The sequence below is a fragment of the Phlebotomus papatasi genome, chromosome 2 (assembly GCF_024763615.1).
Source record: "Phlebotomus papatasi isolate M1 chromosome 2, Ppap_2.1, whole genome shotgun sequence".
In the NCBI taxonomy this organism is placed as follows: domain Eukaryota; kingdom Metazoa; phylum Arthropoda; class Insecta; order Diptera; family Psychodidae; genus Phlebotomus; species Phlebotomus papatasi.
In genome coordinates this window covers 104,125,641-104,152,092 of record NC_077223.1, presented here as the reverse complement: position 1 = coordinate 104,152,092, position 26,452 = coordinate 104,125,641, and the positions used below count along the sequence as shown (strand labels likewise).

Sequence of the window (26,452 nt, the reverse complement as noted above, 5' to 3'; positions counted from 1 at the left end):
GCGCTGGTGTTGCAGAGAAGAAAAGTGGGGAAATTTAGTTTCTCCTCCGCAACTGAAAATTCACCTCATCCCGGCTCAATTCACCTTTCACTGCAAATCTCGCTGAAAATGATTTAAATTTCGTATCTTGTGAAGTTCTTGCTGCAAAGTGGCCCCGAAAGTGTGTGATTTTTAGTTAATCCCAAACCATCAGTGACCAGGACATCCGCTTCGATGCTATTTGCCATGCAATTGCGACTTTTTGGTGAGTGGAGCAAAAGCTTTTATTTTCCAACATTTTTTTTCCTTTTTTTTTGGGGGGGAGGTATACAAACACAACAAATAACAATAACTCGCCTTCGCTGGGCAGGAAGTTGTGGAGGCCTCTGGGGGGAGATTGGGGATGGTGGCCTTGGGGTGACTTTTCCTGCAGTGTGTGAGATCTTGGGGATGGGGGAGAAATTTGTGTGGCGCGAGGTCTTCCGGATGCGAAGGGGTTGGAGTTGGAGGGTGGTAAAATGCTCTTTTGACGTCCGGAATGGGGGATGATTTGGAGGGGGATGGGAATGCTATCCAACACTCAGGAGGGAGCGTCTCTAGCCTGAAAATAAAGCAAGATTTTTAATTATTTTATGAATTGCATGATTCACAAATCAAAGGGTGAGGGGGAGGGTATTTCAGTCTGGATTATCCTTTTTAGATTCCTTCCTAAAGTCTTCGGTTGAATTAATAGATCCTAGTCAAAAATTTAGCCAATTATCTGGTACAACATACCAATTAGTTCTTAATCCGAGACACACTTCAAAGCGAAGGGAAAATATCCTTAACCCATTCCTTACCATTGTATTATACATCATACGCAAATTGAGTGATTTTTGATGATTTATTTCTGGGCAATTTTTATCCGAATTGCTGTCGGGAATGAATTTTTAATAACGTTAGTTATTCAATTACTTGAGAAAAATAGTCCGACAGAAATGAAAATACATTTTGTTATTATTTTCTTGCTTTGCGGAAGGTCATGCAAAATTTTTGCTCAAAATGGCGGACGGAAAATACGACATCCTATCAAATTTGTTAAAATTGGCCACTTTCCTCTTTCCTGATTTGAATTCTAGTTGCCAATTGGTGTTCTTGGATAGTTACTCTATCTAAATCTAAAGCAATAGAGTTTGTAATGAATTAATGCACAGAATTTAAATTCAGTGACCGTTAAGACGTGTGTTTGACAGAAGCTCCCCGCGCCCTCATGAGATAAAATTTTTTTCTTTTCAAGAAGACAAATGCTAGTTCTACAAGTCCAATACAAGTCCACAAATGCTATGTCTACATTTTTATTTATTTGAAAATATATTAAGAATGATTTTAGAGAAAATAAAGATGAGACAGTGTCTGCAAGGTTCAAAGCAACACTTCTTATAAAAGAGTAACAAAAATATTCAATTTTTATTAAAAATATTATATTTCAAACTTGAGACTTTGTCACTTGCATGCAACTATGCCGAAATTTGGCACACTTACCCTACCATAATTTGGTACGTTTCACAGGATTATTAATTTTAGAAAAAAAAAGAAGATTTTTTGGGTAATAATTTTTTTTTGTGATTTAAACTTATTTAAATACTACACATTGGGAGCAATTTTTGTCAAAAATTGCTTTTTTGAAGGATATTCCCTGCAGCGTTGTAGAGGGAAACGTCAAATTTCTGTCAAACACGCAATTTTTGACGAAAATTGCTCCCAATGTGTAGATGCCTTTAGTTTGAAAATTACACCTTTATGGTAGGGGAGACTGGGGCAAAAAGTCACAAAACGGATATTTTATTTTTTACAAGCTACTCGGGCGCTTCAAAAATTTCTAATTACCGCAGTTTTATAGGAAATTTACCGCTCTACAACTTTGTGAAAGTAATATTCCTCTATTTTGTAAGGAAATACGTTTATCGAGCCGATTTCTAAAAGGTAATTTTGTGACCATTCTTAAAAATGCTGGGGCAAATAGTACCAGACTGTATTATCATATTTTGATTCGCTTTATTACGGGCTTCGTAAATTTGAAAAAAATAATACTGAGAGGACATAATTTCATAGAAAATTTATTCATCTAAACCTTTGTAAAACACTGTCTTCTCTGCGAGAAAAGTGAGAAAACGAGAAAAGCGCTTTTCAAGCTATTTTAGAAAAAAAAAATCACAAAAGACTGCAAATCGTTTGACCAATACAAACAACAAGCGGCGAGATATGGCAATGACGTTTATTTTCGCCGTGAGACATCAGAAATTGCTTCGCTTTCTGTTACTTTTTGCTCTATACCTTTTGTTACTTTTTACCCCAAGTGGCCATTTTTAATAACAATTGGATTTCTGGAGAAAAGAACTTTTGTGAAATTCTAAAAAAAAATAGTGAATTCGTATTCAAAAAGTCCAAATAATTTAGAAAATATTCACCAGTGCAACAATTTTGGAAAATAAATAGGTAATAATTGTTATCTTCTGCAAGGAAAATATTTCAAAAATTTCGATATTTTTTATTTTCTAAATTCCCTGTTCGAATTTTAAGAAACTTACGACATTGAAGAAGGTCTGTGGAGACTATCTATAGAAAAAAATTTGAGCCGCTATCCTTTTTACCTTGGAAGATATTGAATTTTGAATTTTTCGATTTGTGACTTTTTGCCCCAGTCTCCCATACTATTCCAATGAAAAATGGACATGTCTCTTATGTGCCCGAAGTATAGCTTTATGAAAAGGCATCTTTTATTCTTTTTATAGTACGCTGAAAGTACTTTGTGAAAGGTACTTGGAAGGCAGCTTCCATTTTTGTTTTTATGCAACTGAAGACCTTAATCGGGAAGGCTCTTCTATATATTCAATTCCCCAGAGGTATTAACGTCCTTCTTGATCCCGTTTCCACGATGAAGTATCAGACCACCTTTTTTTAGCACATTACTGTTCTCAATAGGGCTTTTAGAGAGGCTTAATCCTTACGTTCAGCAATAGCCTTCTGATATCCCGATTTTAGAGCTTTCTCCAGTTGATGTTTATACTGTACCGATTCGAAGGTATATCAGAGAAAATTTGCCGAAAAACCCGTTGGAAGTTCGAAAATTTAAACCGACGATTTGCAAAGGAACTTAATGAAAAAGACATTTATTTTAATAAAATTGAAATACAAACGTTCTGCCGCCCTGATATTTTACAAAACTGTACTAAAAACTCACATTATGCAGCAAACGCTTACGTAATGTTTTTGACGATTGAAGTGCCAAGAATTTCGAAAATTCGAAACAGGAGTACAGCCAGAACCAAAACGGCGAATATGTGAAATTGTATTTTAGACTTCCGCATTATTTTCGAATAGGTTTAGGTTGGCTTTAGTGTGGCTTTGTCTCTTCGAAATGTTATTAATTAACAGGGCCAATCAGATATTAAATTATATTAAGGAAAAATTTATATTTTCGGACAAAATAATTCAGATATTCGGACTTTGATAATGACGGTTTCATTCTATTTTATTCTATCGCAGCTGACAATTTTTCAAGGGAGCCATTTGAAGTTGGCAATTTCCTATGCTTCTCGTGTAATTTTTTTTTCGAAAAAATTGAACACAGTCCAAGGAAGAACATATTTCTCGGAGTAAATTCTATGTCGAGTTAGGATAGTATGGAAATGAGCTGTCGAAAAATAATTTAGTAATTACTTAAATTTTCGGCCACTTCGAAATTTAATTTGAATTTTTCGAACATCAACGACTTTTTGTACAAATAGAGTACCATTTACCTTTTATCCAAGACACTATTGTAGAATCAAAATCAACTTGTGTTTGCACCCAATCTTTCCGTACAGAAGTAGATCTTGAAAAATTCGAAAATCTATTTGAAGATGCAAAAAAAAATTTTTTTACTTCTTAATTTCGAATTTCAAAGTGCTCAAGTGTCAAAATGTGACGGTCTTCACATTGTTGTGAGGAAAAAAACTGAACAACGACGTTTACTTTTTTCGCCCAAGTATTTAATCACTCCATAATCACTGAGTAACTCTTTTGCGAGCTTTTTAGTGTGATATTTGATAAATTTTCTCCATCTTGTTCGAAAATTTAGTATGAAAATTCGAAATTCAATTTGAATTCTTCGAACATCAACGACTTTTTGTGCAAAAAGAGTTCCATTTACCTTTTATCCAAGACACTATTGGAGAATCAAAATATACTTCTGTTTGGGCTCAATAGGGTTATTTTTATCTCAGAAACAAACCACTATGGAAGATTTTTCAAGACACTTTGGTAAAGAGAACAGTGAGGTGTTATTTCGAAATATCTTCATTTGAATGACCCCAATGGGGATTAGTTTGTGGAAGGTGTAATGGAAAGGGGTAAAAATGGGTCTCACCTCAGTCTTTGCCCCTCTGTTGGGGATCATTCGTAAATCTGGGAGCCGGTGTCTGCCCGATGACTGACGTAATGACTGTGAGCACCATAGTGAGCAGTACCGACTTTCTTGACGTGAGCCACGAAGCCTCCTTTGGGGTCGGAATGGTAGGAAACGATACGTTTTGTGCCATCGGGCTCCTTCACGGTATATTCCCCCTTGACGTAATCTCCCAGACGGCTTTCCCAGGCACTTTTTTGATCTCCTGAATGGTGATCACTAACTCCGTATTTGTAGCTGTAGTGAGGGAGATGTCCGCCATAGCTGTGTTCTTCCTGGTAGCCACCACCGTGGGAGTACTTTTTAGGGATATCATGGTAGTAGCGAACTTCGTGCTTGTGCTCATTATGGTCATGGTAGTCATGATAGTCATGATGTTCAGTTTTGTGTTCCTGGTAGTGATGCTTAGGGATATCGTGATAGTAGTGAACTTCGTGCTTGTCGTCGTGGTCATGGTCATCATATTCATCATGATGACCACCGAGATGACGGAGGTGACTAAGACCAAGACCACCAAGAAGTTTCTGACCAAGTTCTTCGTATTTCCCTTTGTTCTTTGCAACGTGTTCCTTAACGGCTGGGATGACGATGTGCTTGAGAGCTAATCCTTTGAGGGCGGCTGCCTTGAGGGCAGCCACTTTGATTGCGGCTGATTTGAGGGCAGCCGCTTTCAAGATTCCACCAACAATCACAGCATTTGGCACAGACACAGTGGCCAGGGCGCAAGAACATAATAGCAAAAGGAGTGAAATCCTCACAAAAATCATTTTCATTTTATTGTTTTTTTCTTTTCACAAAAGTCCACAATTGGTTTATTGCACTGAAAGGAATCGATATTCACTAAATCACACCACAAATGCAACTGTTCAAACTTTTAACTGCACTCCCCCATTTATATGCTAGTGGGTTAATCCAACAATTAAGTGGTGTATTGATTAGCTGATAGATTTTTGAGGCGTTATGCGATTGGAAGGAATATCGGCACGAAGACATTACAATAGCCAACAAGTGGTGGATACCAAGCGCGCAAATGTGTGCTTCCTGAAGCATGAGCATGCATTTGTAAAAAAAAAAATTGAATAATAATAGGGTCGATCGAGGGGAAGAAAATTGGTCAGAGGATAAAATACACACAAAAAAAAATAAGACTAAGCCACTCCTTTACGTAATTGCTATCTCTTTATTGCGTGGAGAGGAATATTATATCAGTCGTTATGATTAGCTTTGTTTTATTCAAACATTGTTTTAGATAAAAGGTGCACGCTTCTTGCGTTGTTGTTTTTTTCTTGTTGTTGGTGTTGTTGTTAAAGAAAATGCAAAATCTTGAGTAGTTTTGTGGTTATTTGTTGTTTGCAGATCGACACGAAATGTTGGGGCAGTTTTTCGTGGGATGCATTTTGTTTACCCTCCTGTCCTCTTCTTGGGCTCTCTCAATTAACACGGACAATGAGGTAAGGGCACTTTGGTAAACCAATTACAAAACTCTTGTACAAAATGTTTATTATCGTGACAGAGTGCAATCCTAAAAAAGATGTTTGTACAGAAAAGGATTTATTGGTTTTTTTTGTGAAAGACATGTTGTAGACTTTATTGCAAAAGTTTAGTTACATTTTGTAATAATTTCTTATGAAAAGCTTTAGGATTATTTTTTCAATAAATCATAGAATTTCTCTTCAGTAGAAATTTTTTTTCAAAATCTCCTGTGATTTATTTATTACGCTAACAAAAAATACAATAAACCATCATGTCATCAGTCTTCTCGGAGATCAAAGGAAAATGCCATGAATTCCGAGAATTGATATAAAACACATTCTATCCTGACACAAAAATCCCCTATAGAAACATTTGATGCTTTCAAGATTTTTAATTTATTTCTCATGGATCAAACCTGTTTGATTAACACTAAACCTACTAAGACCCGGCCAAATTGACCGGTTTAAAATTAATACATATTTAAACGGTAGAATGTCACTATGAAACTTTATGAATTTCTTAAAAAATGCATGTAATATATTCTTCAGTGTTGAAATTTTAATTTTTTGCTCTTTTCCAATATAAATTTATTCAGTATCCTACCCTACCGCGGTTTGCCATTTCACCGAAAAACGACCAAATACGATTAGTAGGTTTAGTGTTAATAAAGGACATGAAAGAAATCTAAATAATAAAGCTGTTTTTGAAATAAACCATAAAAATATGGTTTTGGAGGGGTAGGAAGGGCTGAAAGAGAAGGGAAATGCCCCTAGATAATGGGGGAGGGGTCCTGAAAACCGAAAGTTGATATCTCATACCGTTTAGTCCCTAGCCTGAAAAATTAAAAAAAAAATAAACAAAATACACTAGGTGAAGGTGGGGTACTTTGAGTTTTGTCGCTAAATTGTTATACGATTTTTTCGCATATTTCTACACTAAGAAAAAAACCTAAAAAGTTGAAACAACTCTATGTCAGAGTTGAAGTAACTCTACGAATATCGATGTAATTTTTACTCTTTTTCGTTCTAAATTTTAGTAAATAGAGTTGAAACAACTCTTTATGCGAATTGAATTAATTCGTCGGATATCGATGTAATTATTACTCTTTTTCGATGTAAAATTTCATCTCGACTGAAGTATATGCTTAAGTGTTTTCGTTTTCAGAATATACTTCAGTCAAGAAGATTTTCATTTGACAAAGTTAATAAGGAACATCAACTAGAAATATGCTTAACAGTGATTCATGAAGACATGTGCATGCATCATACGTGATATTTCGCTCGGAATATAGGGAACTTGAGGTCAAGAAAATATTAAAAAAGGAAATGATAAAATAAAAAAAACATAAAATTGCAAAATATATTCATTTTGGGGGTTGAACTAGTTATTTTAACTCTGAAATAAGGTTTTTTTTAACTCTTGAAACGAGTTATTTTAACTCTTAAAACGAGTTATTTTCAGTCTTAAAAAGAGTTATTTACACTCTTTTGTCATGTAAATTTTAGGAAAAAAAATGTTAAAACAACTTTTCCGAATATTACACCTAAATAGAAGTAAAATCAACTCTAAAATATAGTTAATCGAAAATCACAACGAAAAAGAGTTAATTCAACATAGGTGCGAGAAAGTTTTACTCGATTATTTTTCTGAGTGTAATGGAAACTGGATTTTAACATGATGTAATTTGGATAGACAAAATAATTGTGGATCTAAATAAGATAATTGTAACACCCCCTAGCTTCATTTAGAAATGGGCGAAAAAGTCGTACTACAATCTAACCACACAACTCAAAGTAACCGTACCTTCTCCTATACGATTACAATAGTTCAAACTCCCAGAAATTTACAACACCATTAAAAAACAGAAAAAGAAATGACAAAACGTCCCAATTTTCCGGAATGCTCGAGAAAGAAATTTTGAAGTAGAGAGATTCAAGAACAATGGCTTCACTGAGAAAAAAAAGAGGGTGCGATTAACTTTTTTTCATCATAACTTTAACACTTTTTAGGTGTAAAAATATATCAACATTTTTTAATGTTAATTTTACACCTTTTTAAGGGGAAAATTATCATGAAAAAGGGTAACTTTAACCCCCAATACACCTAAAAAGGGTAATATTTACACCGATTTCGGATCAATACTGCAGGGTAAAATTAACATTTCCGGGATGTTATTTTAACGTTTTCGGATTTCTCTCAGTGTTTGAATATGCCAAAAGCTCTTAAGATTAAATCAATTTTGGAATTGAATATAGAATTAATTAAATTGTGGCATTAATTTTAGTACATTTTGAGTACAATCTAGAGAATCCTGTACTAAAAACCTGAATTTTAAGGCCTCTACACGCCAGGATAAATTTCTTTAAAAAATGTCTTTTTTAAAGAAAATTTCCCCTATTCTTGTAGGCAGAAACGTCAGGATTTAAAAAAAGGCAATTTTAGACGAAAATTGCTTCTAGTATGTAGATATTAGAGAAAATTGCATTGAATTTATAGAATCCTGTACTAAACTTCAAGAAATTTTTGGCATTAATTTTAAACCCGAATTTCAGAGAAAATTGCATTAGATACAGAGCACTATTTTCACTATTTTGTAAATTTTATAGTTATTGACATTGATTTTAGCGTTTTTTGTATTGATTTTTAGTACATTTTGGCATTTGAGACTAAATTCAATTTCGAAAACTTTTGAATTTGCTTTAAAAATAATGCTGTAGCTAGATACCATTTTCAGCTGAGATTTTTATACCTAAAAAGTGTAAAAGTTAGGATGAAAAAAGTTAATCGCACCCCCGTTTTTTCTCAGTGTATTAAAACCTAACGACAATAATTATTTAAAACGGAATTTAAAGAAAGCTGTAATTCAACTGTGGGCATTGAATTTATATTATTAAAAATAAATTACAAATAATTATCTGCTAAACTAAAGGATAGTAATAAATATAAAACAATTATAATTACTGTCATGTTAAGAAGAACAGACTGAATTTGGAATACATTTTGGAAGATTTCTTTTAAAATTAACACAATTTTTCTTATTTCTGTAAGTCTGTAAGTCTGTCTGTCCTGTAAGTGGGCGTGGCCTATTTTTCAAGTGGATCAACTCCACCTAAAATCTAATTATCAGTTTTAGTAATGGCTATACTACATTATCCATTAAGTTTTTATTAAGAATACATAAATTTTAAAATTTATTAAGTCATAACACCTGAGGCTCTGAAGTGGGCGTGACCTCAAATTATTTCAAGTGGTGTTTACTAAAGAAGTTCAATAACACCTTCCAGCGAAATATATGATTTGCATGGCTTGCAACTGACAACCGCATTTTGGTTAAATGGAAAAAAAAGCAGATGCGTAGAAAACTTTCTTGAGAGAAGACTTATAGACTTGTAGTTCTTCTCTCAAGCATTAAAAGCAATTTCAAAATAAATCGACAAAACCTCTGAAGTAAATTTATTCCCACACAATTTATATCAAGTCCAATATCAAAATAGAAAATATTTAAAAGTTGAATGAGCAACAAAATTCAGGCCCCTAATCGCACGACTAAATACCTCAATGATTGCTGAATTAATGAATAATAATTATATATTTTAAATTACTTCCATATACTCTAGCGATAAATTCTTCCGCCGGGTGCTATATTATTATTATTATTAATATCTGATCGAACATTGGCTTTTGTATTTGGCAGAAAATAACACAAATACTAAATATTTCAAATAAAAAGTCATAATATTGGTAAAATATCACCAATATGAGCTTTGTGGGGAAAATTATTTTGTTTTTTCACACTCCAAATTCGATTGAGCTAATTTGAATTTGTGATGTAGAAAAAAATAACAAGAAGAGTGTGAAAGAATAAGGTAGACATTTGCAAAGAGTGTGAGAAAGAAAGGGAATCGAATTTCAATTACATGAAATTTTCCTGATCTAAAAAGGTGTGCCAGGTGCCAGAGTCATTATCACCCTTTTTTTTAAATTTATGTTCTTATGAGTTCTTTCGCACTCCAATATAAATTGGAATTGTTCTTTTCTGATATTTATGTTCTGATATTTACAATAAGAAGAAGAAGAATGTGAAAGAGTGGTATAGATATGAGTGATGTGATGCCTTTGAGGAAGAAAGAGATGGCAATTTTGATTTGATGAAATTTTTCTGATTTAAAAGGTGTGATAGAAAGATATTCCTGTAGGGGAATTTTGTAATGATATGACAATGTCATATGACAAATTTTCCTGATAAATTCGGAAACAGGATAACATTAAAGGCCAGTGATTACCGAATGGTCATTACATGGAGCTATATGAAGTTCTTAGTAACTGATATAAATCTGATTTTCAATGAATTTTTGCTAATTTTCATATTGTTACAGAATTCCCCTCCTGATCACTTTTTTCCAAAATACTGATCACATTTTTTTTCTTTTTCCTGTAATTAAATAGCACAAAGTGAAACAAAACTCATAAAAAAATCACATTTAACATTTAATTACACGGATAATTAATTTATGAAATATATAACAATTCAACAAATGGTAATTTAAACATGATTGTTTGAATGCTAGATTGAAACATTGCTTTGGAAATTCAGGCACATTTTTTGCAAATTCCTAATGTCTCCGGCACACCTAGGTCGGTATTATTTTATTAAATCAAAATTCGCGTCATTTTCTTTTTCAAAAGAATTGTCTAAGTCTATCTGGTTCTTTTTTAGGTTCAAAATTGGAATGAACTAAATTTAATTTGGTGAGATGTTTAAAAGAAGAAGAAGAAGAGTGAGAAAGAGTGAGATAGATATATGCAAAGTTTTTAAGGAAGGAAAAGGATGTGAATTTTGATTTTTACGAAATTTTCCTGGCCAATAAGGCGTGCCTAAGCCATAAGGAATAAAAAACGGAAAGTTGAAGCTCTCTATTATAAATATATAAATTTTAAAATAACTCAATTTCAGTTGAATTTTTCACGACGAAAAAAAAATTGATTTTCCCATCAAACTTTATTCATAGAAGAAAAGGGAGAAAAAAATTCTACTTTATTAGGATAGTCTTCAAAGAAAAAGATTTACATTAAATTCAGAAAATTTCATCATGATTGCAAATGAGAGACCTTCTTGCAGATATTTACTATATGTATTTTCCAAACCAGGAAAAAAAACCACTAACAACAATTTCACCCTCCTTGCAGGTTGATCTTGTGAGGACAAATTTGGGTAAGTTGATGGTATAAAATTCCATAATTCATGAAGAGAGACATGCCTTCAGCTTGTAAAATTGAAGTCGAAATTTATTCATGAGGAAAATTCCTCACTTTTTGATTGGGGGGACCCTCTTGCACATTCAAAAGAGTTGAAAAAAAGAATAAATAAAAAGTAGAAAATTAAAAGTAGAGTAAAAGACTTAATTCCTACTTTCGATTGTGCAAGAGTTGTAAGTTAAATTAATTCCTCTTCCAAGTTCACTTTCAAGTGAAACATTAATTACTGGCCTGATAATTGAATGAATTTGCAAGATTTGCAGTCCAATTTGATCCTCTACACACGCAATTTTGTTTTTTTTTCCTCTTTTACCTGGGTTTGGTGTCTTGTATAACATAACCAGACTGCATTGTCGGAAATGCAACATTTCTTCATGGGGAAATCTTTAAAGTTAACTGCAAGACTCAATGTGTATGCCAGGTGAGTGTTTATTTGTTAATAAAATAGTTTAAAATGCGGGGAAAGAGAAAGATGGGGGGATTTAGATAAATATTTTATCACTTCATTCGCTCGTTAAAAACATTGTTTTGTGGGGAGGGCAAGGAGGAGAACATAAAGGGACAGATAATCCTAACCGGCTTATGTAGGTGAGATTCTTAATGTGAGCTAACTCGCACGCCATGCAAATTCGATTTAGAGCTGAAGTTGAGGGACGCCATTCAGTTATCTTGAATCAAATTCGTGAGATTAAAAAAATTTTGTATTAAAACCAAAATATCAAGGATTTGGATGGACTGGCAGAAAAGTGATGGGTGAAATGTAGACCAGAATGTCTAGACCAGAAGCGCGGTTTTTTGTTTCTCAACTCGTTTTTTCGACCAGAGCACCCCAAGTGTTCATTTGATGAACTTCAACTATATGAAAGAATTGTTATATTTTGTGAGACTTTCCATTTAAAACTCTATTTTAAGTGTCTTGGTTGAGTAGAGGCAGTCAAATTGGCATCTGAGTGGTTTCAAAACGATATTATGGGAAAAATCAATTTTTTCACATTTAAACGGCAAAATAAGAGTGATAGCGTAGTCTGAGCGGAAAATAATGTATGGAAGAAATGTAGACACAAATGTCCTCTACAATTATGTCGAAGTAATCATCAAAATCGGTTAAGCACGTGTTGAGATAATTGAGGTTATGTGATATTGAAATTGGTTTTTCGACTGTGGCGCCCCTGGTGTTGGTCCCACAAAGTTCTAGAAAGTTGTAGCATTTGGTGAGATCTTTCGTTTAAGGCCTCATTCATCAAAATCGGTCAAATAGAACCGGAGATATGATTTTTTGAATTTTGTGAAATTTGACCCCTCATATCTCCGGTTCTATTATAACCACAGCGAACTTACGCCACTTTTTGGAAACGTCCTAGACTAGACAACAACACTCTAAAATTTCATTAACTTGTACAAAGGAATTTTTGAGAAAAATGAGTTTGAATTTCGATGAATTTTGACGCTATCGCAGCGCCACCTGTGGTGACTTTTTGAACTTCCATCTGAAAGTGTTCATCGAGACGAAACCAAAAAGCCAAAATTTATGTCGTGTTAATTATAACCGGAGATAGAGGCCGGTCAATATTCGAACTTTGACCCCTTATAGCTCGGGTCAGGGCTTATGGATCGACTTAAGTATTTTTTTGTTTGATAGGTATAATCAAAGGCTGCAACATACTAAAATTTCAGCCCGATTGCATAAGGGAATTTTTGAATTTCGTAACTTAGAAAATTGAAATATCTTCTTTTTAAAAATAGCGCCCCTAGCGGTAGTTTTACGAACTTGCGACGTTAGAAAGGGAAGTGTAATTTCACGGGGGCTTTCCAAAAAACCCTCACTTTTTAAATTCTGACAATTAGAACCGGAGTTATGGCAATTTTAAGAAATTTTTTTTGGACCCTTATAGCTCGGGTCAGGGGGGCCGGGGGACCTTATTGGTATTGATCGAAAGCCCTAAGACCTAGCTATAAGATACTAAAATTTGAGCCCGATCGATGCCATAGGGGCGGAGCCATTAAAAAAACAAAAAAAATGGGTGTATTCAAAATGGCGGAAGGAGGGGTGGGGGTGGGGGGTCAATGCACCATGTTGCAATTTTCACCTGATATATAACCTTTGCCGAAAACCGCAAGTCAATATCTCTTTTAGTTTAGGAGCTATTAAGCTCCAAAGAGCGGCCGGACGGACGGACGGACGGACGGAAACGGTTTTTAGCCATCCATATATTCGTGATCAGGAAGTGTCAAAACACATTCTGGCAAAGTTTGAGCGCGATCGGAGGACATGAAATTTTGTTAGGATTATAGTAGGTGAGATTGTTAAGAATCTCACCTAATACTCTTGGGTGGGATGAATTTTTGATGCAATTGTGCTAAATTATTTGAAGAATGGACGACATGCCTGTTCCTCACTTTGTCCCCATGAGACCCTTACCCCACCCGGGAGCACGTCCGAGTGTCGCTCACCCAGACTTGTTGAAGTTTCCGGCTATTGCTGCAAAATTTGGCTCTGTGAGATGCCCACGATGGATGGTAAAAGAAGAAAGAAAGCTTTCCTCTGCCCACGTTCTTGGCTCAAAGTTTCCTTCTTGGTGTTCTAGTGAATGTTACCTGTGGGAATTCCTCTACAACACCTTGGAGTCCGTGTTCGGAGGATTGTGGTGTGGGTATCTCAACGAGACACGTTGAGACAACTGTTGGCTGCCAAGATCTAAATTCAGTGCGTTTGTGTGAGAATCGGAAGTGCGTGAAGGATGAGGAGGATATTGTTCAGCCCATGAAGAAATATCCTCTAAATCTCTACAAACATCCCAAAGGACATGGCTGTCGGAAGATGCAGAAGATGGGACAGTCAAGGATTCGACTGGGGCCTTGTGTATCGCGGAGATTGTACCGCCCAAAAATTTGTGGCCTCTGTCAGAATTCCAACATTAACTGTGTGCCTTCGTTATCTACAACTATACAAGTAAGTCCAATTTTTCCAATTGGAATCAGTTCAAGGGTCAGTGTCAGAGAGAAAATTGTCTAGGATGCAATAGGGTAATTTTGACAGTGGAAAGCCAAAATCCTGAAAGCCAAAATTCCGATTGGATCAAAATTTCGAATAAGCGAAACAAATAATTTCCCAAAACACAAAAAATTTCCCACGAACAAAACTAAAAATTACCCAAAACAGAAAAAAATTCCTTTGGTACCAAAAACAAAACTCATAATTTCCCTAAACATAAAACAGTCCAAAAAGCGAAAGAAACAATTTCCCAAAACACAAAAAAACTTCCCAAAAATTTCCCAAACGCAAGAAATTGACCCTTGCCATTAGAAATGAAACAAAAAAAAACTTTCCAACATTTCTGAAAGCTAAATTCATATATTTTCAAAATAAAAAAGATTTCCCTTTGTCCCATACGCGAAACTATTAATTTTCCAACAAACAGTAAATTTCCTTTGCCTCTCCAAGGAAAATTGATGATTTTTGAATACACAAAAAATCGTTTTGTCTCAAGAGCGAAAATTATATTGTTCCAAAACACAAAAAAATCCCTTTGTCCGAACAAATGAAACTAGTAATTTCCTGAAATTAAAAAAGTCCCTTTTGTCTCAAGCGATACTAATAATTTCCCAAAAAAAATCCTTTGTCCCAAAAGCGGAACTAATAATTTATTTAAAAACAAAAAAAATCCCTTTGTCATTACATGCGAAACTAAAAATTTCCCGACACAAAAAATCCGTCTATCCGGAAAACGAAACTAATAGTTTTCCAAAACACAAAAATATCCGTTTGTCCCAAAAGGGAAATTAATAATTTTCTAAAACAGAAAATTTTCCTTTGCTTCTACAAACGAAATTAATAATTTCCCTAAACAGTAAATTTCCTTTGCCGCTACAAGGAGAACTGATAATTTTTCTATGTCACAAAAAACAAACTAACAAATTTCCCATAACACAAAAAATTCCCTTTGTACCAAAAACGAAACTAATATTTTACCAAAACATAAAAAAAATCATTTGTCCCAAAAGCGGAACTAATAATTTTCCAAAACAAAAATAATCCTTTTGTCCCAAAAGGGAAATTAATAATTTTCTAAAACAGGAAATTTGCTTTCTTTTTACGAACGAAATTAATAATTTCCCTAAACAGTGAATTTCCTTTTCTCCTACAAGGAACTCTGATAATTTCCCAAAACTAACAGATTTCCCTATGTCCCAAAAGCGAACTAATAAATTTCCTATAACACAAAACATCCCTTTTGTACCAAAAAGCGAAACTAATATTACTTTCTCAAAATATAAAAATTTCCTATGTTCCAAAAACGAAACTAATAATTTCCCTTTGTCCCAAAATCGAAACTAATAATTTTCCAAAAACACAAAAATAAATCCGTTTGTCCCAAAAGTGAAAGTAATAATTTCCTAAAACACAGAAAATTTCCCTTTGTCCCAATAAGAGAAACCAGTGATTTTCCAAGGCACAGAATATTTTTTTTTAGATTTCCTTACTTTTTCAAATTGGACAAAGAGGAGAAGACCGCAAAAAATATGAAAAAGAAGTGCACTTAAGTGGTCTTCTTTACCCATATTTACAACATTAACAACATAATTTTATTTTTTTTTCTTTTGTAATTAATTTTTAGTTGGATTTTGTTGAAGGACAGATCCTCTCGTGTCATTTTGTTTTTTATCGTTGGCCATAGGAGAAACTTATTGTATCTTTAATACAGATTGTTTCACATAAAATCATTAAAAAAAATATTTACAACATTGAAGAGATATCAAAATTCAAATTTAGATTCTGTTAAAAAAATTACCCCATTGTACCCTACGTATTTCTCTTGAGATATTTTTTTATTAGTCTAAGAATACTTAATTCAATAGTGATCCATACATTTTTGATTTTTACAATTTTTACTATTAAATTATCGTAGATAATTTCAATGCCTTTACAACGGTATTACAACTAATTCGATCAGTTGAAGCATTTGGAAGTAAATTTAAAAAATGCCTCTGATGATGAAAAATAATGCTCATGGTCGCCATTTCGTGTTTTAATCGCCATCACCTTTTCGGATAATGTTATTCAAATTCTCAAAAACCAGCGAGCACAGTTAGCTGAAAATAACAGCATTTTCATCATATTTTTGCTGACTCGATCAGCAAAAATCAACAACTCGAATTAACAACTTTGAGAGTCGAGTCAGAGGGCTAACCGCCCAAGAATCGTTGAATCAAAATCGGTTTTTCAAGGTTAAACAGGTCAAACGTTAAAAAGGCTCTAGATCTTCTAGAGGGTATATTTCTCAACCGAATTTGGCCATATTTTGGTTTGTTGCAAAGGTCTTGATATTCCTAGCAAACTTCAACTGATTCCATCGTTTCATAATCGGTTCCGATCGGTACATAACCGATAACTAATTTTTATCTGAAATTTAATTATATTACTCGTAAAAGGTGTATTTTGGGCAATGTTTTGAGTGATTTATAAATCGGTTCAAATCGGCATTGAACCGGTTATGAACCGATAAGTAATTTTTTTCGAAAGTTAATTTTATTGCTCTTAAATGTATTGAGATTTTTTGAGTGATTCATGAATAGGTTGAAACACCGATCAAAGTCACGAGTTTGAGGAGTTCGAGCCTTTCGCAAAGCCTGAGGAACTCTTTGTCACCTCTTTTTCCGGTTAAACATAAATTAAAACTTTTGAGGTTATGTTTAAAATTCAAGGCCTCAACGCCACCTGATGGAACATATTCTATGACATGATGTACGTAATTTGTACGTAAAGGCGTCTACACATTGGGAGCAATTTTTGTCAAAAATTGCGTTTTTGACAGAAATTTGATGTTTCCCCCTACAACGCTGCAGGGAATTTCCTTCAAAAAAGCAATTTTTGACAGAAATTGCTCCCAAAATATGTAGAGGCCATAACAAAATAATTTTCCTGTTTGAAGTAGGATTTCTATTCAAAATCAGTTTAATGATGTGAAAAAAAAATCTCTGGTCGTAACATCATTTTATGCTGCACGTGTAAAGCTTAGAATGTTGCATAAATTGTTGATAATTTAATTACAAAGAGTTTTATTTACAGTTAAAGTGATTTAATATCGCAAGTGAAGCAGAATTTATTAGATAAACTTCATTTTACATCATTATTAACACTGATTATGAATTTATTTACCTAAAGTGTGTAATAATTTTAATTGACGGGTAATGGATAATTTAACATCATTTCTTATAAGCGATTTATTGTGAGTTTTATGTGAGCAACAATTTGTTTGTGTTTTTTCGTGGATTTCAGGTAGAATTTTTATGTCCTCTGAATTCTGGAGATCCAATCAGTTTTATTGAAGCTGGATACGATCTCTGGGACAATAGTTGGCTAGATCCAATTGATCAGGAGCTCCTGCATTCCCACAATATCCAGATGGAGAACAAATTCATCGCAGTTCAGTGGATTCTCAAGTGTTCTTGTGGATCAAAGGTAAGTTTATTTTTTTTTTAAAAGTATTTATAAATTATTTAATTAATTTCTTGAAATATTTTATGCTGCCAATGGATTTTTTTTAAATAATAGTTTTCATTCCTGAAAAATATCATTCACAATGACTATGAAAATATGTAATTGTGAACACAAGGTGCTTGATAAAAAAAAACGATCACGAAACATATCTAACTAAAGAATTATTTAAAAAGAAAAAGAAAATCACTAGGAATAATCTCTATCACTGAAAGAAAAAAAATAACTGTAAAATATCTAAATTGACCAAAAGAACTTTCCTTTTTGGCATCTTCGGAAGATTTTATTTCAATAATGTGATATTTTATTTAAAAGAAAAAAAATACACGAGGAAAAAAAGAAGAAAATTTACATGAATTATTTAGGGCTAAAGCATAATTGATTGCACAATCTATATAACTTATAAATTGCTATAACCAATAAACATAGGCTGTAAGGGAATTTGCATTTAATGGAGAATGACTAAAAAGAATAAGAAAATAACATTCACATGAAACCAAATTGCGCATAAGTGAATAAATGGTTTCAAAAGTAATAAAAATGTACCAAAAAAAAAAGAAAGAGGACAGAAAACCAAAGGAAGAAAATTTTCCTTTGTATAGATTTCTGTGCCTCACGAAATGCTTTTTCAGCTTTTGCTTTTAAATATATTTCCGTCATGATTTTTCACCCCTTTTTGAGCACCCTAACCCCGTGACAAGAATTCCAAATGACTCTGTGACACAATTTGCAAATTAATGCACTTAAGCATTTATTTATCAATTATTCAAGTGATATCTTCTCAATTTAGATTTTTTCCGACACCAATGATAGCTTTAAATTGACACAAATTTCTTTCAGAGACTATTTTGTTCTCAAAATAAAAATAAATAAAATTTAATGTTTGAAAGCAATATTACCAAAGAAAAAGAACACAAAAAAACAAACGAAAGAAAAAGGTTTAATATAAGGATATTGATTTTTTGACGTATTTGGGCACAAAAATTAATTAAAAAAAAAAAGAAGAAATTATAAAGACAAGAAATAAATGATACGTATACAGTGTCTCGTCACAACATATCTTTAGTGAGAAAAAAAAGAACACATACACAATTTACACACGTCCTTATATTTGTGAGATAAAAAAAAGAGAATTAATGTTGCTATAAGAAAAAAGTAAATTAGATAAAATTGATAAGAAATGATTGTATTATAGTTAACAGTATACAAATCTACATGGAACACATGCAAAAAGATGCAATTTTTGGACATTTCACTCATCATCAGAAGAGCTGAAGATTCTTTATTTTTTCTTGCTAAAATTAATTTTTGAAGCTTCAATATGGAAATTTTGAATTTTTCGCAGATATCTTCAATTTTTCCTCCCAAATTAATTTCGAAGAACCACAAAATTAGGAGTATTTGATGTGTTATCATTAAATGAAACTTTTACACTGATTTACTTTTAAGCTGGTTATACATTAGACATAATTTATTGAAATATTTCTTTTCAATATCAAATATTGACAAGGATTGCCTCCACATTGCAAAGATTTATTGACATAAATGTTTCAATATTGAAGAAAAATGTCCAGTGTGTAGGCTAACATTGAAATATTTGTTTCAATATGGAACATTTATTCAATATTTTATTTCATTATTTTGAATGGCTACAAACTAGGCCAAATCATTTCAATAAAAAATTTCAAAGTCACATTGAAATAAAATTTCAAAGAAATTCTAAATATCAAATGGATTTGATATTTCCTTCAATATTTTTTTAATGGTCAGGAATCTTCTTCCTTCAGAACATCACAGAACTGCCGGATTTTCCTTGTTCATGAATGAAAACACATCCAAGATCAAAATCCAAGTCAAGACACATTTCTCCTGCTTCCTCCAGAAAATCCCAGATTCTTGGAATTTGGTTATATATTTTGTTCAATCTCCTCAAGAACCCAACTTGGTCAGCATTGATCACCTGCTTCCTCCAGAAAATCTCAGAACTTCTGGGATTTTCTTAAATATTATGCCCAAAACACTTCAGATACCTTCTGTGGTCAGAGGATTCCTGGAGCTTCCTCCAGGAAATCCCAGATCTTCCGGGATTTTTTTTAATATTATGTTAAAAACCAGTCAGATACGTTCGGTGGTCAGAGGATTCCTGGAGCTTTTTCCAGGAAATCCCAGATCTTCTGACAAAATACGGAAGAAAATCCCAGAAGATCTGTGAATCCCTGACTAGACTGGTGTTTTTAATATTGAAGTCAATTTGTTCAGTATGTAAGCAAATATTGTGTAGACTCCATTACTTTTTTTTTTTTTTTTGAAACACTCAATACTTTTTAGCTTTTTATTCACTCACGTCCTCTCTCTACAACGTCTGGTCTCTGTCTGTCGTCTGTCGTGCGCTCGTGAATTGCGCTCGTCCATGCTCGTCCGTCTGTGTCTCCACCTCGCGGAATATTTTTGCAAATACGTCCCGTCTGTTATATGTCCGTTGACCACAACTCGGCCAATCTGATTCAGGATCGACCCGATCCTTATTATGTCTATTGTATTTGTCCAGTCCATGTCATATTATATAAATTAACAATATTTTTTTTTTTTATAGTTTTTCATTAAAGTCAAAGCTAATCCTAATATAAATTAACTACTCCCTAATTCACACTATCATCCTCATCATCGGAGTGAGACGTCCACTCCCGATTTTGTACAAACTCAGGGGATCTCCACAGTCTCATGTTCTTTGACTCAATGATACCATTGTAGGGTATTTGAGTTATCTGACAATTGTCAACATCTCTCACGACATATCTATCATGGGGTAACACTTTAGCCACTACATAGGGACCCTTGAATTTCGGAATAAGCTTCTTGTTTGTACCTGCCGTAGTATCTACGTTTCGCAATAAAATAAAATCGCCCTCTTTATAAATCAACGGACTCTTGTGTGTCTTTTGAAACTGCTTCAGATTTTGGTTTTGAACCTGCTCTATTCTCTTTGTCGCGGAATCTCTCAGAGCAACCAAATCACGCGAGCCGTTATCTAATTCTTTTGTATCCAAATACTCGGTTAAGAGATCTACCTCTTCTCCCCTTTGATCGACCCCGAAAAGTAGTTTACTTGGAGTGGTGCCAATTGAACGATGGAACGAATTATTAATGGAAAACTCCACTTTACCCAAATGACGTACCCAATCTGCATGTTGAAGAGGTTCGCTTAGTTTCCCTAACATCGGAGTAATAACCCGATTAACACGCTCTACCTGCCCGTTTGCTTGTGGGGACGCTGTTGCCACTTCTACATGCGCAATATTGCGTTCGGCAAGGAAAGACTTAAATTCATTCGAGCGGAAACAACTCCCTTGGTCTGATATGATTCGCACTGGTCGACTATAATAGTCAAAGAATTTTTTCAACGCGCAGCACACTTCCTTCGTGCTTGTTGACGAGACAGCATAAATTCGCGTAAATTTCGTAAATCCGTCAACCACTACCAAAATATGCTTCCTTTTTGACACTAGCGAAGGCAACGGCCCGAGATGATCGATATGAAGAGTATGAAAAGGCACTGGGTGTTTTGGAATATTATACAAGGACTGCATATTGCTTCGCGCGGGAGTAGAGTAAAAGAGGCACTTTACACAATTTTTCACATAACTGTCAATTTTCTCTTTCATCCCCGGAAACCAATAGTGAGTGCGCAATTTCTCGTAGGTCTTTTGCGAGCCAAAATGTCCGATTTTCTCATGAATTTGTCGAATCAGATTCACTTCCATTTCTCCGGGTACGTAAAAGAATAACTTCCCTCTTTGATCGCGTCTATAAACCAAACCGTCTTTCAAAGCAAACATTTTATTATCCTCCTTCTCCAACTTGACTCTCAAATCTCTAATCATCTTATCCCTACTCTGTGTCGCACTCAGTTGAAAATCTATATCATCACAGTCAACGGCCGCTATTGGATAACACCTACTCAAAGCATCAACATGATGCATCCTTGTCCCACTTCGGTGAACTATTTTATAATCAAAGTTTTCCAATTCAAGCGCCCATCGTTGTATACGTGGGCTATCTGATCGGTGATTCAACGTCATTGCAAGTGAGCTACAATCCGTAACAATGACGAAGGGTATCCCTTTTAGATAAACTCGAAAACGACTCAAGGCATAGATAATCGCCAAAGTTTCCAACTCATATGAATGATACTTTGATTCAGCGTTAGATGTACTTTTTGAGAAGTACGCCACTGGATGTAATTTCTGATCATTTTGCCGCTGAAGCAACACAGCCCCAAATCCCAACGAACTCGCATCAGTATGTAGCTCTGTCTCTCTCTTTGGATCGTAAATGGCCAAAACTGGCGAAGAAATCAAACGTCTCTTTAACTCCTCATAAGCCTCTACACAAGAATCATCAAAATCAAATCGCGCATCTTTTTTAAGAAGAGACAGCAAGGGACGAGCAATAGTTGAAAATCCTGGAACAAATCTGCGGAAATAAGCACAAAGTCCCACAAAAGAATGGACTTCCTTCACATTTTGTGGCATTGGATAGTTCTGAATAGCTCTCAGATGGTACTCGCTAGGACGAATTCCCTCTGAAGATGCCTGGTATCCCAAATATTCGATTGAGGAATACCCGAATTTGCATTTTCCCACTTGAATAATTAACCCATTCTCTGCAAGGCACGAAAGCAATTGCTCCAATATCTTCGAATGCTCTTCAAAATCAATGCTCGCTACTAGGATGTCATCCATATACACCACTATTTGCCCTGCCTCAATGAACTTCCGCAAAACTTTTGTAATAAATCTCTGGAATACACTGGGGGCATTCTTGAGCCCAAATGGCATGCGTAAATACTCATATTGCGCCTCTGGTGTTACGAAAGCAGTATACTGTATAGAATCTTCGGCCATCTTTACATGATGGAAACCACTTTTCAAATCAATCAATGTGAAAACGCTCTTGCCTCTCAAATGCTCTAGGCAATCTTCAATTAGCGGAAGTGGGTAGTTATCCCTAACCGTGAGATTATTTAGTGAACGATAATCGACACACATTCGTGTATCCCCACTCTTCTTGTCTACAAGAACGATTGGTGAAGCGTAAGGAGAGTCACTAGGTCTGATTATTCCTTGCTCACACAAACCTCGCACAATTTCGCGAACTTTTTCTCTATCAGAATACGCCAGCCTACGTGGGCGAAAATAAAAGGGCACATCGCTTGTCAATCGAATTTTCATCTCAAAATCATCAGACTTTCTCTCTTCACAGAATTTATCGTGATAATGATCTTGCACAAGTTTTCGCAATTTATCCTGATATTCTTCAGGCAAATCCGGACAAATGCTTACATCAACAACTGCTCCAATGAAATCATCTTGCACTCTAGAATTACCTACTTCAGAATACTCAGTAATGAATGCTAATAAGGCCTCATCATCCCCAAAGATTACTTCTACATCACATATTGCTTCGTAGGTATTCTCTCCCTTCCGCTCAAAATTTCTAACCTTATTTTCAGAAAGTATGATTTTGTTTGTTTCGCTCAATTCACTTTCTCTCTCGCACTCGAACAACTGATTGTCTTCTTGTTTCGCACTGAAAATATCTTCCGTCTTCTCTTTATTCAAACTACTTTGAATATCATCATTATTCAGATCAGCAATTTCAACTTTACACTTTAATTTATCCCTCAAATTCTCTGCAGTTTCAATATCAACACTATCCGCTGATTTATAACTGGCCAATGTACACATAGTCAACTTCTTTTCTTTTGAAAAATTATCAGGCTTCTTGGGTATAAACTCATCTTTATTCAGAAACGTCAATACAATCCCAAGTAGTTTCAAAGCATCCCTTCCCAACAAAATTTCAAATGGTGACACCTTATCGGGGACAATAATTAATTCAATAGGTTTGCAGACTTGTAGCAGTCGCACTGAGCAAATAATTCTTCCATAGCTTTCAATCTTTACCCCGCTCAGGCCCCGGTAAGGTAGAATGGTGCACTCATGTTGAGGCAGAAGTGTCTCTGGCACTTTGGAACGTTGAATTAAGCTAATTGGACTGCCCGTATCGAGCAAAGAAGAGAGACTGATAGTAACCCCAAAATTACAATCGGAACCGAACGTCACACTTACCGGCTGATGAGAAAGAAGTGGCTTTGTCTCGTCACCCTTTTGAGAATCCCCATCGTCCCCCTCGTCAACTGCTGCTGTAGTTTGCGGCTTCCTGTACAATGGGCACTCCTTCAGCTGATGGCCTACTTTCCTGCATTTGAAACAGGTATCAGGATCACGTCTAGGCTTTGGGCAATTGGGGGCAATGTGGTCAGTTCCGGAACAATTATAACAACGGCGCTTATTTTCAATCTTAGCGGCAACATCAGAACTCAAAGACGCTTTTGGAATGGCCCCACTGGAAGTGGGATTCCTCAAAATACTCCTCTCATAACGACGCATTGCCAGTTTCAATTCATCCAAGGTCCTGCAGCCTGCAATCATCGCGATATTGGATGATCGATCCTGAAGTCCCTCAATAATGGCGCAAATGATGTCTTCTTCCGGAATAGGGTATCCGGAAACCATGGCTTGAATGGCCAAAACGTACTCCTGACAGGTCTCATCTCGTTTCTTTGTCCTCTGCTTGAGTTTCTCCAGCACCTCTTTCACTGTCTTTTGCTGTCCAAATTCTTTGATGAGAGCTCTCTTCAAATCATTCCACTCACTGAATCGTTGGGTACGAATAAGAGTTTTTGCTGGGCCAGAATCAATGAGACGCCGGGCAAACACCAAGCGAGATTTTGGCGGCACATCAAAGTCGTCACACACTAACTCAAAATCCTCAATCCACTGCTGAACCTTGTATCCATCGTCTCCAGAAAAATGCTCCACTGCATTCTCTATGTCCTTGAATGAGCATTTTAGCTGATTTGCACTCTGTGAGACACTTAGAGCGCGCAATAATCCACTCATAATCGCATTGACATTGTCATTCTCACTCGCAGGGACGCCATTTCCGTGACGGTTAACATTGACGCTTGACTCAGCATCATCTTCCACCAAATTCTGGGGCTCCACTTGTGCTGTGCCCCCTTGATCGAACACATTCTCAATCTCGGAGTCAATATGAGAACTTTGATTGACATTTGGAGAATTTTCAGGGACAGCTCCAGCAGAAAATCCCTCGGCGTCCTTTCTGGAATTTCCCGCCAATGGCGGCACGCCCACGACTCTCTTGAAAATTTCTCTCACTTGCATCAGCGACGCTGTGGGCGAAATTTCTTCCCCCATTTCACTCAGGATTTGTCTCATCTCTTGCAGAGTGGGAGCAAAGCTCAACCCCACACCTGAAGCTGTAGACTCCATTACTTTTTTTTTTTTTTTTGAAACACTCAATACTTTTTAGCTTTTTATTCACTCACGTCCTCTCTCTACAACGTCTGGTCTCTGTCTGTCGTCTGTCGTGCGCTCGTGAATTGCGCTCGTCCATGCTCGTCCGTCTGTGTCTCCACCTCGCGGAATATTTTTGCAAATACGTCCCGTCTGTTATATGTCCGTTGACCACAATTGAAATATTAGTTTCAATATTCGCCTCAATATAGAAGTTTCTTTTCAATGTCACTTTGAAATGCTATTATTTCAATAATTTGTCTAATGTGTAGACAGCTTTATATTGCGGTAGAATTTTAATTATTTTGTGGGAATTATTTCACTGATGCGGTAGACTGTCAAATATACGTCAAATCGTTAAGAAATTTACTAACGATCTCATAATTTTTAATGACTAAATTTTATATCTTCAATCAGAAATATTTAGTACTATTTTTCAAAACTTGTTTTCTTAGTAACTATATTTTCATTTACCACTTCATTTTGATGATTATTTAAACAAAAAATGTAAAAATAATAACAAGGCCATAAATTATAACCAATTTGATATGATTATTAACTTGTGGCCACAGAATTTGACGTGTGGCGCCCTCACAGATATTTGGTTTAGCGAGTTGACACTTGTGTTATTTTGATTCAGTTTATTTGAGTTTTCTAGCAAAAATGTAATAAAATTTAAGGTAAGTGTTGAAATTATAACATAAAATTGATTACAAAAGACTAGTGTGTAGATCTTGTTGATTTTTTCAATAAACCTGCATTTAATTGTAAATATTTAACCTAACTTTTTCTCTTATATCCCTCTTAGGGCAATGCAAAATACGAAAAAAAGCCCTATTATTGAACTCAAAGGATGCAAGAAGTATTAAGAAGCATTGGGAATGGAGTGATCACGACAAGTATTCCAGTCATTTCAGCTGTACCCCAATCCTCACACAAACTCTGCATTAAAATCTCCGGAAATTCTCCGGGAGAAATATTTAATCACGGATGCTTTCATAGTCCCCAAAAGAGAACAAAGAGAGGAGGATATTCTGAGGTGGGTTCTTCATGCAACCAAACGTGGGTATTCCATCACAAAAGACAGGTTGGATTACTGGTCACTGTGCGCAGAATCAATGTTAGTAGTCTGCTACTATTATGAGTAAAATGTTTGAAAAACTATGAAAAACTTGTTAAGAAAATTAATAAAAACCTATGAAAGTGTTTAAAATGCTTTTCTTCTCTTTTCTAATAAAATTATTTTATTACTAAGTTTGTTTTATATAATTTAAAATTGTGGCCATAAGTTATTCCACGCATGGCCATAAGTTCGTAAAAGAGGCCACAAGTTATGAATTTTACTTGGTTGGGAAAACTACATATTTTCCGGGATTTCAGGGATTACTCTGTCTTTGAGTTAGGGCAGTACAATGGCACCTAGTTCCTTATTCTAGGAAC

The 26,452-nt window shown here is 35.0% G+C and overlaps 2 protein-coding genes across 2 annotated transcripts; one reads left to right on the top strand and one right to left on the bottom strand.

Annotated features, from left to right (window-relative positions):
- Window position 1: 1 nt before the first annotated feature.
- On the top strand, window positions 2-18,191 carry LOC129800554 (CCN family member 4). Its single transcript, XM_055845026.1, has 8 exons — window positions 2-244; window positions 5,762-5,856; window positions 11,066-11,090; window positions 11,479-11,555; window positions 13,507-13,651; window positions 13,720-14,084; window positions 17,412-17,594; window positions 17,688-18,191. Exons 1-8 carry the CDS (start codon window positions 214-216, stop codon window positions 17,733-17,735), a joined length of 969 nt encoding a protein of 322 aa, XP_055701001.1. The 5' UTR covers window positions 2-213; the 3' UTR covers window positions 17,736-18,191.
- On the bottom strand, window positions 239-5,564 carry LOC129800555 (zinc transporter ZIP6-like). The gene is made up of 2 exons (XM_055845028.1): window positions 4,367-5,564; window positions 239-580 (listed from the first exon to the last, which is right to left on the bottom strand). The coding sequence occupies exon 1, from the start codon at window positions 5,176-5,178 to the stop codon at window positions 4,393-4,395; it is 786 nt and encodes a 261-aa protein (XP_055701003.1). The 5' UTR covers window positions 5,179-5,564; the 3' UTR covers window positions 239-580; window positions 4,367-4,392.
- Window positions 18,192-26,452: the final 8,261 nt, after the last annotated feature.